At 41.7% G+C, this 13095-nt stretch overlaps 1 protein-coding gene across 1 annotated transcript in view; it reads right to left on the reverse strand.

Annotated features, from left to right (window-relative positions):
* Window positions 1–11513, reverse strand: part of DPH6 (diphthamine biosynthesis 6) — a 467592-nt gene extending 456079 nt beyond the window's left edge. The window contains exons 1-2 of the mRNA XM_086937004.1: window positions 11386–11513; window positions 6584–6675 (exon numbers count right to left, since the gene is read on the reverse strand). Of these exons, the coding sequence (XP_086793130.1) occupies window positions 6584–6675; window positions 11386–11408 (115 nt within the window). The 5' untranslated portion in view covers window positions 11409–11513. The remainder of the gene's footprint in view (window positions 1–6583; window positions 6676–11385) is intronic.
* Between the last annotated feature and the right edge of the window lie 1582 nt (window positions 11514–13095).

Consider the following 13095-nt stretch of genomic DNA (forward strand, 5'->3'; position numbering starts at 1 on the left):
CTTATAAAAGAGATTTCCACAGCTTTAAAGGATTCCACGACCTGGAAACCATCCAGATGATGGAAGTGTCCTACAAAAATGGTGTTAATATATCATCAAAAGGTGTAGCTCTCGTAGCCCCTTGCATGCTTATGACGAGCTCAGCTCCTCATGAGGCACAGTGGAGCTGTGCTCATGATGAGCTGAGCTCGTCATATCTGCTGCGGCCCTCCCACGTGCGGTGAATTCCCCACCTGTGCGGGTGTTCTACGGGAGTGGGCGGAGTCGTGACGAGCCCAGCTCGTCAGGAGCACAGCTCCACTGTGCAGCATGACGAGCTGGGCTCATCACGAGCACTGCTGCGCCGCCCTTCCCCCCCCCCCCCCCGCACCGCAGGTATTCCCTCAGTACTTTCCTTTTATGGCTCCAGATGAAGGGCGGGCTCTTGTCTAGTTTCAAAGTATCCCAACACCAAGTTTCGGCAAACGAAGAGCCTCAATGGAACTTCATTGTTTAAGATTGCTTAAAATTAACATTGGAGTCTTTTCACTGTTTCTATTGATTGAAGGCGGAACTATTCTCTTTCACTTTAAATGTAACATTGTATCGGCAAAACTCTACCCGTGAACAAGCTGTGACTGGGCACCCGTTGCAAAATTAAATAAAAAGCATTTACTAACAGAGGCCGCGGCACCAGTGTGAATTTATTTGCAGTAACTGGAGTGGTTTGGATATGGATATATATATATATATTTTTTTTTTCGCACAGATCTCCTCAAAGAGGAGAAAAAGTTTGCACTCACAAAGGGGATTCTTCCCAATCTTTTCCGATTTATTTTTCAAAGGGTATCAGCATATATATAGCTACACCAACGCGTTTCACAACACACAGTTGCTTGTTCACGGTAAGGTAACCATTGTGTAAGACTATCCTATAATCCCTCAGGGACCGCCAAAACACAAATGATGCTGACATCACTTCCTGTTCACATACAGGAAGTGAGTTGGGAAACGTAGTTTTTTAACAATGTTAAACGCTTGTTTAGATCATTCATGCAAAACCATTCCATAACATTATCACATTGTGGCTTAGGTACCTCTAGTGATATCATTCTTTTAACCATGTCTCAATTCAAAAAACATTATGGATACAGTAGGTCATCATTCTTTCCACCTCTTAAAGAGAGTTTCACCATACATAAAGTTTAATGCAATCAATTGAATTCAAGCAATCACGCCCTCTGGTGGGCTTATATTCTTCTATCATATTGCAGCATAAGCTATCTCTATCGTTTAGTTTCAAAAATTTAATTGAGCCCTCCGGTGGGCTCCCAGGTAAAAAATCTGCCTTTCACTACGAGCACACAGATTTAGTGTGCTAACAATTCTCCCCTGAGGCGGATAGCCGGGGGTTAGGCTCATAATCTTTTAAAACTGTTTATATTTCATTTTGTGCTTTGTGGAAGATTTACTTTCCTTTTAAACTCACACTTACCCTTGCCCTCGCAGCACCTAGAACCCTGGTCCACGCGCAGACGATTAGGAGCTGACGCGATCGGACACAGGGATTGCCGCCATCTTGGGGGTGAAAGTAGGGTAGCGCTCCAGCTTTGGGACGCCTCCTACCCTACTCCACCAGTATATGAGGAACACCAGTTCCCGTCCGCGCAGCGGGCGCGACGGCGGTGCGCCAAATGAAAGCCCATCTGCGCCCGTCCGCACCAAGTTCGCGACAGGCGCAGGAAAGTCTGGACAATACATCCTACTCTAATATATCAGGCAAGCGACCTTCGAAATCTCAACACTGCAAACGGTTGTCCTTGTAGTGCTGACATGAATAAGATAAGAGGGCTGTTTTCATGTAGGTTTTGTAGTTGGACCCCTCCTTGGTCTCCAGTCGAGACAAAAGTTCCTCTAACCAACACTGTTGCCGATATTCTAAATTTTGAAGGTGGACTGATTAACGCGCGTTCCATGTGCAGCCATAGCCAAGACATAAAAGACCTAATCCTCGACTTATACCTGGATTGCCTCCTTATAACTGAAACATGGTTAACCAACAGTAGTAATCCAGATCTAGCAATAGCCCTTCCATCCGGCTATACCATCTTCAGGCAGGATAGATTGAAGGGGAGAGGAGGAGGAGTGGCTGTGGTGCTGAGAAACCACATGAAATGCCACACCTTCAATTTAGGCCCCCTTAAAGGAGTAGAAGGACTTGGTTTTTCTATTAAATTAAACGAGACCTCCTCTTTCTCAGGTGGCTTAATTTACCGCCCCCCAGGTAGTGCAACCGTGTTCTTAGAATCACTAAGTGACTGTTTAGGGCAGCTCCTTCTCCGTTACCCTCACTTTACATTGCTGGGAGGTTTTAATTTGCAGCTCGAGTCCAAATCTGATGTGCAGGCACTTAATTTTCATCAGACCTTAGAGATTTTTAACTTACAGCAAAGGGTAATACAGCCTACACATCAAGCAGGACACACTCTGGATGGGGTATTCTCTAATTTTCCACTTCTGGAGACCCAGATACCTGTCCCACAAATTTGGACAGGCCACAGCCTAATTCCTTTTTACATCCGTGTACCGCGTCCTCAGAACCTACCAAAGTCTAGTCAACATTCAGTGAGCTATGTTAACTGGACAATGGTTGAAGATAGCTTCAAGCTCAAACCAATCACTCAGACACAGATCCCGACATGTCCGGAGACGTAGAACAGGACTCTAAATGTTTTCACATTTGGATGCAGCAAGAGATTAAAGAACGTATCCTACCCAAACGCCTCCCGGGAAGGGAGAAAAGAAGAAAGATAAATGCCCCCTGGTTCACACTAGAGCTAGCTAAATCCCATCTATTATGTAAGAAAAGTTAACGCAACTGGCGCAAAACAAATGATCCTGTAGATAGAATCCTTTATACCCAGCAGAGGAAACTATATCTTTGCAGTATTAAAATCGCGAAGAAGGAATACTACATTAATGCCATCAAAGAAGCAAAGCAAAAACAAAAAACTGTGTTCTCCATTGTTAAGACCTTTACACATCCAAGAGCCTTACAGCCGGAAATCCCAGCATCCCCAGAATTCTGCAACCAAATTGCGGACTTCTTTGAGAAAAAAATTGATTTAATACAAAAGGATTTTCCTGCCCCTCGAATCTCCCAGGTATCTAGCCCCCCTGACTGTGGAGAGACCATGACCCGTAGTATTAGATTCTTTACACCGGTTACACTATTTCAAACTCGTGAAGTGATCCTGTTGTGTAAATCTGGGTCCCCTTCCGATTCCTGCCCCCCACGAATACTCCATCAGTTAATTGATGTGGTCAATCCCATCATAAATGGGATTGTAAATGCTTTCCTTAACACAGGTGTAGTTCCAGGTGAATGGAAACAAGCGATCGTGAAACCTCTCATGAAAAAAAACAATAAACCCACCACAGACCTCGCCAATTTACGTCCAATCTCATTCCTCCCAGTTTTCGGTAAGATAACCGAACAGATGGTTTACAAAGAGCTAAAAAGCCATGTAGAAACCCATAATATTCTTCATCCCCAGCAATCGGGTTTCCGTTCACATCATTCTACGGAAACGGCCCTGATTGAACTCACCAACTCCATAAAATTACTACAGGACGAAGGGAAGAACGCTGTCTTGATTTAATTAGACCTTACAGCGGCGTGCGACACCATCTCCCACTCAATACTGATAGGTAGGCTAAGAGATATCGGAATCACAGACGTAGCACTGGCTTGGATAATCTCGTTTTTGACAGATAGATCGCAAACCATTGCATTGGGTCCTTTCCTCTCCAAGGAAAAAAAGGTGTTGTCTGGAGTTCCTCAGGGCTCCATTTTGAGCCTGTTGTTATTTAATATTTACATGGTTCCCCTCATCTCCTTAATTGAGGCATACGGCATACGAACTTCGTATGCCGACGATACTCAACTTATTGTACCCCTTGATAGGAACTCCACCAATGCCGAGCAAAATTTAAAGAACTGCCTTAAGGATGTTTTCCTTTGGATGGAAAATAACCATTTAAAATGCAATGCCAATAAGACAGAGATTCTTCCAATGGGAAAAAATCTCCAATTCTGTCCTAGCAAATGGTGGCCGCAGGATTCCCCTGCTCCTCCACAGGCCGTGGTGTCAGCCAGAAATTTGGGTGTCCTATTTGACGCCGAGCTATCATTTGATCAGCATGTGAGGAATGTGGCAGAAAGTTGTTTTAGCATCATCAAATCCCTAAAGAAGTTTTTTTACTTTCTTCCCACAGACTCGAGAAAGGCGGTGACTGTGGCTTTAATCCTCGCCCGCCTTGATTATTGTAATGGCCTGATGGCAGGTGTTAAAAAGGCCACATAGAAAAAACTCCAAGGCGTGCAACATGCAGCAGCCAGACTCGTATTAAAATTACCGAGGAAATCTTCAGCTTCGGCCGCTTTGAAGACCCTTCATTGGCTACCTCTGCATAAGAGGATATTGTTTAAAATCCTGGGGATCGCCTTTCGTGCATTTAACGGCACAGGCCCTAAGTATCTTATCAGGCGATACCCCCACTATAACCCCTCTAGGACGTTACGATCTTCAGGTGATAACCTGATTAAGCTGCTCAAATGGAACTACAAAACCAAGGGGGGTAAGACTCTAGCCTTCTTGTCCTCTAAAGCCTGGAATGCAATGCCCAGGACCCTCAGATTCCTAAATCAGGAAACCCAGTTTAGGAAGCAACTCAAAACCTGGATCTTCAACCTTCCAGATGACTATGTAATGGCCGCTATCTAGTTTTTGTGATTGTAATTGTTTGCATACTGTTTCTCAAGGGCCAGGATGCTCCTTTCGGAGCGATAGATGCGCTTTACAAATACACAATACAAATACAAATACAAAAACAAGGGCTGCCTGCAGGACTGCTTGCTTTGACCGGGTGCATAAATTCATTGTGTGAAATGTGTTGGAAGGAACGGAGAGGCTGGGTTAGAGTGTTCTTGGACTGTTTTGTAAAAGGATTAGTGCTGATGCTTTGTCTCTGTTTTAAGTATGAGTCCACCGTGTCTGCTTTGTCTGTGTAATGATATAACATTTATTAGAATTCTGCTTTGCATCAGCCATGCTGTTTTATAATGACTTTTACAAAGTAGTCCTATTTTGTACGAAAATGTGCAGGCCTCTTTGTCCGAGACAGCCAGAGCCTCGTTTTCACAGTGGCTCTCACAGGTGAGAATGTTAGATTCTTGTAAGCTGAGCAGAGAAACTTCTGTAATGCACCTCAGTTTCAAAGATTTTTGACCACTTTCTCATGCGAGTGAGGGGCACCTGTCCCTGCTCTTATTATCTGTAGTTGCACTTGCCACTATGTGACTCCTTCCTTTACATATGCAAAGAACATGTATAAAACTATCATTTGAAGTATATTAGCATTTTATGCTCAATAACCTTAATCGGGCAAAGTTACTTTGATTTGTTTTGCAATTACTGATTTCTTTGTATTCTGTTAAGACGCATGTTCCAGGTGTTGAGTAGGTTGAGAGAATTTTTTATTTGAAGAAGAAAAACAGGAAGCAGTTACTTAAAATGTTGGTCGTCAAAATACTCACTGCTGAAGTATACTAGTGACGCGTAGACAGACCCAAAAGGCACATGAAACAGTCCCTATGAAAATATACACTACTCAGTAGAAATTAGATTAATGTCCTCTTGGAAGACAATGTCTTGGGATGCAGAAGATGCAAGTAATCACTAGCTGGGACACAGAAGAAGGACCAGAGGCAGGTACACAGGGCACTATACACACCAGCTGTCTTCACAAAGGCACTATTATTAAGGAGTGCTGGAAACACCATACCGGGCCCCTTGGCACCAATGAGCACACCAGTGAATCTGACTTGTGGAACTAGAAAAGCGCTAGAAGCCACTTGAGACCAACACACATTAAAGAAAAGAGCCAACTCAGTGAGCATTCGAACACCGATAAAAACTCAAAGAGACAATCAGAAACCCGACAAATAAGGTCAGTGATGCAAGGGCAGGAAAGAGATCTAGCGGGCGACCCAGTACGTCCTTCTTGTACTTAGGATCAGAGACCCTCTTATTAAGAGAGTACATAGCTACATAAGCCAAATGAACGGGGCCAAAATACTTTGTTATAATAACTGGAAAAAGTTTACACTTTTCTAAAATCATGTATAAATAAGGCATATAACATCAAGGAATAGTTAATAAGAAGTAAATGATCCTGGTTTGTTGGGTTCTTGTGCACCCACCACTCCAGGAAAGATTAACAGTTAGTTCCCACAACCCTACATGGAAGTACATGTTCAGCTTGAATTGTCAGAATTGAGTTAGAGAGTGATCCAGCCTCGAGGAACACAACAGCTACTGCAGTCCGGACACTGGTAGAGGGACCGGTGTGAGTACTTTTGTCACTGTCTGTTAATACAATCCGTAACTAAAACCACTAGCGCCTCATCGAGAAAAAGCATGGAATCCGAGTGCGCGCTATCATATGTTATCCATAGATGCCTATCGCCCACTACCCTCAATCCCTGCACACACAGAACTAAACAATTGGATGGGCAATGAAAATGCTCTTTATTGCTCACCTTCATCAGCTGGCCTCAGGTTGGCCAACGCAACAATTTGATGGCCAGCGGCGACGCACTGCATCATGTTGTAAGTACTGTCCTTGCCACCGCTAGAAGAGAGAGTAAGACAAACGATGATGCCACAGATGTTGTGATCAATAACTCTTAGACAAGCTGCAAACTACCCGAGGCGGCAGCCTGCCTTCAAGAAAAGAAAAGCATTCAAATGAGAATACTCAAACATTTTTGTTAAAAAGATAACAGAGCTTCCATTCAGTGACGTCTTCAATTAATAAAAGTGCAAATTCTTCTACTGAAAATCAAGTTTCCTCAACTACAGGCAGCTTGCCAACTGCGATTAAATTCTGATTACATGGAAGCCAATGGTCAAAGTGAGATTTCTGGAACGTTCTGGTTAGTTAAGCAGTTTCCCATTTATTTTCCGTTCACATCATTCTACGGAAACGGCCCTGATTGAACTCACTGACTCCATAAAATTACTACAGGACGAAGGGAAGAACGCCGTCTTGATTTTATTAAACCTTACAGAGGCGTTCGACACCATCTCCCACTCAATACTGATAGGTGGACTAAGAGACATTGGAATTTCAGATGTAGTACTGGCTTGGATAATCTCATTTTTGACAGATAGATCGCAAACCATTGCATATAACTTGTGGTAAGTAAAGCGTCCAAAAAGTGGTGCATGGTGCAATCAGTACCTGCTGCAACCAGGAAGAAAATCGAGGGCAAAATGCCAGGCACATTTTTGATCTCAGCTCAAAGCAATTCCTTTATATGCGATGTTCATAGAGAGTGTGTTTGATAACCAGGTTCCAAACACCAATGAATCATCAGTCTTTGAGGTGATAAACTAGTACTAAATGTGTTCCCAAGGTCACCGACAGATGACTATTTACCACTGCGGTGCAAACTTGTCAAGCACGATTTATTAACTAAAAAAAAAAAACAGAAATAACTTGCTTTTAAGTAGTGCTTCACACTACACTTCTAGTTTTTCTATGTGGTGTATATAACAGGGTGTTAGTATGGGAAACATTCTTTATTATGAAGCCGGAATCACCCTGTGCCAATACAACACTGGCAATAGAACAAATGCATCGTTACCACACATTCGTTTAGCACACAAGTCGTTACAATAACTTGCTTTAGGGCGCGCATTGGTGGAGCATGTTGGATTTTAAGTCCAACGCAGGCCTAAAAAAATCTACTTGCCCACTTTAAATTGCGAGTAAAATGTTATCAGGTCGAGCTATTTTTAGCACCTACAAGTCCCATCTGGTGGGTAAACTTAGGCTGGAAAGAAACAGGTGTTTTGTACATTCAGAAAGTTGATGAGCAATAAAGATGCCATTAAATCTTGTTTTTATGTTTTTATCTTGACACATTTGCTGTATGTTCAATAAAACAGGTCAAATGTCAGTTTGACTTTTAACTAATTGCTGCTTGGAAAATTAGGTTTATTTTCTCTTACTGGAGTTAGAGGTTGTCAAGTGAGCTGTCTGAAGATGTCAGTTATTTATCTCGCTTAGACATAAAACTTTACAACTATTCAAAATATATCAGGAATTTCAAAAGCATATTTTTTTGTAATTAAGAAGTGTGATGCAAACAAAGAGTTAAGTAGGAGGAAAACTAACTAGAACACTTTACTTGATGATGTGCAAATGACACGTATTTGCAGGAACTCTATTTTCAAACATTATTGTTTGTACACTATATAGTTTTATCAGTACATCTGCATGTCAGTGGAAAGGTTTGTGGCCATTTCAATGTCAAATCTTCTGATTACAATTGACAGTGTGCTACCACTTCATGCTTTAGTTAAGTATTTATTAAAAGTGATCGTTTTTAAACATGATTTGAGAAACATTCCTGCCCCACCCTAATGAAAATACTGCTAATGAACTAAGAGGCAAACCAAGAGGCATGTGTATCCGATATATGGTTAGATTTGTAGTATATATGGTTAAAAAGTTTAGTCTATTAAATCAAACAAAAGAGTTTTAGTAAAGCAGATATGCTGAACTTGCACATTTGATGGTGCTCTCATATGTGATAATGAAGAAAATGGCAGCTCAGTGAATTTAATTATTCGCCCATGATCACATCATTTCACACCAGCTTATAGGTCAAGGTCATTACAAATAAGTAGAGAAGATTATTTAAGCCACTAGACCTGCAGGTCTAGTAAGATTTTAATGATTTTTTGAGGCCTGCAACACAGTAAATGATACTATTCCAAGGTCCAGCGCACCCCCTAAGGCAAGTCATTGTAACAACTAGCGTGCTAAATGAACGCTTCGTAACAACACGTTCGTTCTAAGGCTGGCATTGTAAAGGCAGGTGTGCTAAACACATTCAGGATTATGCCCTACAACCGTTACTATTAGTCAATAGCAGTACTCAATTAACCAGATAAGAGAGGATGGAAGTCTGAGGTGGCTTTGCAGGGAGAACTGTGACATTAGGCGTTGATGTCAATGGAAGGAAAGTATTTTTTGCAGAGAGTATTACTTTGATGGCGAAGAAGGTATCTTATTGTAAAGCATTCAGTTTAGTTGGTGGAGGCCTTTATACCGCAAGCATCAAGTAGCTCTATTAGCTTATGAATGTCTATAAGCATGTTAAATTAACAGCTTTGGCCAAATTAGTTTTTGATACAGGGTTCTCCGTAAGTTGTTGAACCAGTTAATTTTCCTATTGATCAGAGATTTCATAGGAGGGAAAATAACTAAGAGGATAGTTTGAAGGGAAACTTCATTCAATGCTTGCTGAAAGCAACATATATAGTATGCTTGAGAATGGAATGCCGTAACTCTATTGGTACAATGATGATGTTTCCTACCTTCTGCATTGCCCAATGCACACATCCCCTTTTTCATGCACTGAATGCATTGGCCCACCTTGCTGCACCCTTGCATTCATTTAGAGAGCACTGAATGTATCACTTAAAACATGCATACAAGTATCTGGGTGCAGCATGCATTTCATGAGCGGACTGCAACAGGAATCACAACCTGAGCAAACCAAGTACAAAATGCTGTAAATGTCGATCTCATTCTTGCCTGGGAGCAACACTTATTAGCTACAATAGTTTCCTAGATGCAGCATGTATCTTGATAGCTGCATAACATCTTTGCTGAGAGAAGCATGCGTTGAATGCACCTATTATAGCATGTCCTGTTTGGGCATGGAGTTTAAGATCAGCATGTTCTGGTACTGGAATGCCTTTAGTCAGGATTTTGAGTGGGATCAAAAAAACTGGGGGGGGGGTCTCTCAAAGGGGCGTGGCGTATGGAATTAACAGCGTGGCTTAAAACCACTTAAGCCAAACATCTGTAATTAGCATAGTGTGCTGCCCAACTTGTATTTTGTGTGTCTGTCATTGCATCCAAATATATGATACAAAAAGTAACATCGTACCTACAAATCAGGACTATTGGCTTTGTCAATGGCTGTTACTAACTGCAAAAATAAAAGGGAAATCCTAAGAGGAAATAGCTCTCATTAAAGGATTTCCCTTACTTCTACAACGCAGATCACCTGCAATGACATCATGCCTTGACCTCTACTACTCAGTAGTATGCAAAATAAGGAGACGCACATCGATGTGCATGCTCTCACTCCAGTCCAAGAAAAAAAAAAGAAAACGGCCTACCTTTGCGAGGCCCGAAAATAGAGCCCGATAGAGACCCGTTTCGAGGCCCCCTGAAAATAACTGCCAGTGCTCAGACTGGGACAGATGCGGCCTACTTAAAGCCCTGCCCTTAGTGCAAGACGCAATAATTAAAGATTTCATTTAAGTTAGGGAATTCTGTATACACAGTATGCAGAAAGTATTTACTGGCTTGTCTGCAGCCAACAGTGACATTTTACACTCAGACGCATCAAGCACTGATATAATGATTTTGGAGTATACTTAATGTTTTATTATAGCATGCAGTAAACGGAGTGCCTTAGCTGTACTCACCCTATGTCATAACTGTGATTTAAGCAATTCTTGGTTCCTCATCCAAAGGCACTAACTATGCTGGGACTTGCGTTTGCCCTTTACGTTTAATAAGCAGTGACCTAAAATCCCTAGCATGATCAGTGTGATAGGACTGGTAAAGCATCTTATGTCAGTAGGCTTGCCACCTTTCCAAGAGACAAATACCCGCAATATGCTCACGTTTTAAGATTCTGCAAAGTGCCAGACCCACTTCTTAAGATGAACTGAACACAAAATTGTCTGTATTCATTTTGAACATGGACTTTCTGTTTTTGTTTATTTTAATTATCAGTCGGGGTTACATTGGGCTAGATGTATTACACATTTCATAGCGTTTTCTCAGAACATTTACTGTTTAGAGTATGTACTGCAAAATGTAAAACAAATACCGGTGTTAAGCGAATTGCCTAATTATTGTACCAGGACGAACGTTTAAATACTGGTCACACCGGTATAAAACTGCCAGGTGGCAACACTATTGTGCCTGTTGACAGCTGATCACTTAACTATAGCTTTCATGCCCTGCATAGACACCTGAGAAGCTGCAGCAGTCACTGGATACAACACACTCTGCTTTTACTGGTTGGAGGATAAAGCATGCACTGCTGCACCGAGAGGTCCACAAAGGTTGCATGTACAGCATCTAAACAGCATGTATAACCTGGCATGCAAAGGGGAAGGTGATGTAGCATGGACTGGTTTTAGCTTGCTTCTATTAAGCACTGCTAGAGGTACATGCTGGCCTTAGCAGGCACGTGTACAGCACAGACCGGCCCCAGGGTGCCCTGCCTCCCAAGACTCTTACCTGATAAGAGCCACTACCCTCATGACTGCTGTGCTGTTGTTGTTTTCCACCCACACGTGCACTCACTGGCCCGGAAGTGTAGGAGCAGTTCACAGATGATAGTTGCATCGGTGAAGCATACATGCCATGGAAACAGAGAAAGGCTAAACTACACCCTGCACTGGGCACTAGCGCCTCTCTTTAACAGGGACTTTCTTAATAAAAATCCAAGCTCCTTGGACCTCTAATAATATATTAGATATTCAAATACGATTTTTGTAAAACAAGTAAATAAAAAAGTTGACTCCATTTTTAAAAAGCTATATCAACAAAAAATACGATTTAAAAAATATATAATACATGCATTCATTGGTACGTTTCAAAACAACACACTTCATGTTCCATTTCAACTTGCCATCTATGAACATGCACAACTCTGCACATTTAATGGCTGCCACATAATTTGAACATAAGGCAGCCTAATTGCGCTTCATCTGGTCCTTCTTTTGTTTCACGAAGGTCCCGTCACTAAGAACCATAGAGGTGACGATAATCCTCTACAGTTTTCAAAGATCCATTCAAACTCTAACTGCGCCCCCTCGCGGGCTCCGGGGGTTACGTGCAGCAGCCGGATTATTCTCTGGTGATGTTTTAAATTTCCTCTATTTGCCGGATGAATTTAACAAATGTTAATCTCTCTCTGTTCAGCCCCAAATGAAGTTTTTCTTTTACGCAGATACAAAGTAATAAATCCGTAAAATTACACTTTTGAACGCTCATGATTTTAGTTTTAACTGTGCTCAGGTACTGTTTTAACATACATGCAAAGATTTTGAAATAAAAGAAAGGGAGAATTAGAAAACAAGCACTGGCGTTGCCAATAGGTCTCACAGTAGGAAAGTTGGAGCTATTGGTTTTGTAAATGACACATTTTATATTTATGTGTTGGTTTTGAAAATCGCGAAATTAATAGTTTTGTCATTTACAATGCCAATACTTTTAACTTTTGCAAATGTGACACTCATAGTATTTGTAATGCAAAAGTTTTGTATTTACGTGACTTAGATGTATTGATATTACAAATAACAATGGTTATGAAATTTTTTAAATAATTAATACTTAAATAAAAGTTATTGTAATTTAAAATGGCAATAGCTTAAACTGTTGTAAATACCTTTTGTGAAGATTATGTTCAGTGTATTTTAAAGAGGTGTGGCGCCGTGGCCAGGGCGACTGACTCCGGAATCTGGGGATCACGGTTCGATCCCCGGCACCGGTGGCAGATTAGCCCAGCACCATGTGACTCTGGGCAACAGCTTGCTTAATCTTCCCGACGGCCCTCAGCGCCTAGAGACCCTTACGGGTGAGTGTGCGCTTTACAAATGTGGGTTTATTTATTTATTGTGAAGAAAATAAAAGAACAGAAGTGAAATATTAATGTCTTTTTGTGACATCTGTGTAATGTGAGAGAGTGTGAGTGAGTTTGAAAAGGGTGATTGATTGTGATATGATGTGTGATGCTGATAGGGTGTGTAAGTGTGTTAGTGTGTGTGATTTTTGAGAATGTTATTGAGGGTGTGTAAGGGTCTTTGAGTGTAATTGTGTGTGAGGGTGAGTGTGTGTGAGGTGGTGTGAGGGGGAGGGTGTGTGTATTCCGATGGTGTGTGGTGTTGTGAGGATGAAGGTGTGTGCGTGTGCCTTTGTATGATGTAGAGGGTGTTATGGTGACGG

Source organism: Lissotriton vulgaris, chromosome 9 (genome assembly GCF_964263255.1).
Source record: "Lissotriton vulgaris chromosome 9, aLisVul1.2, whole genome shotgun sequence".
Lineage (NCBI taxonomy): Eukaryota > Metazoa > Chordata > Amphibia > Caudata > Salamandridae > Lissotriton > Lissotriton vulgaris.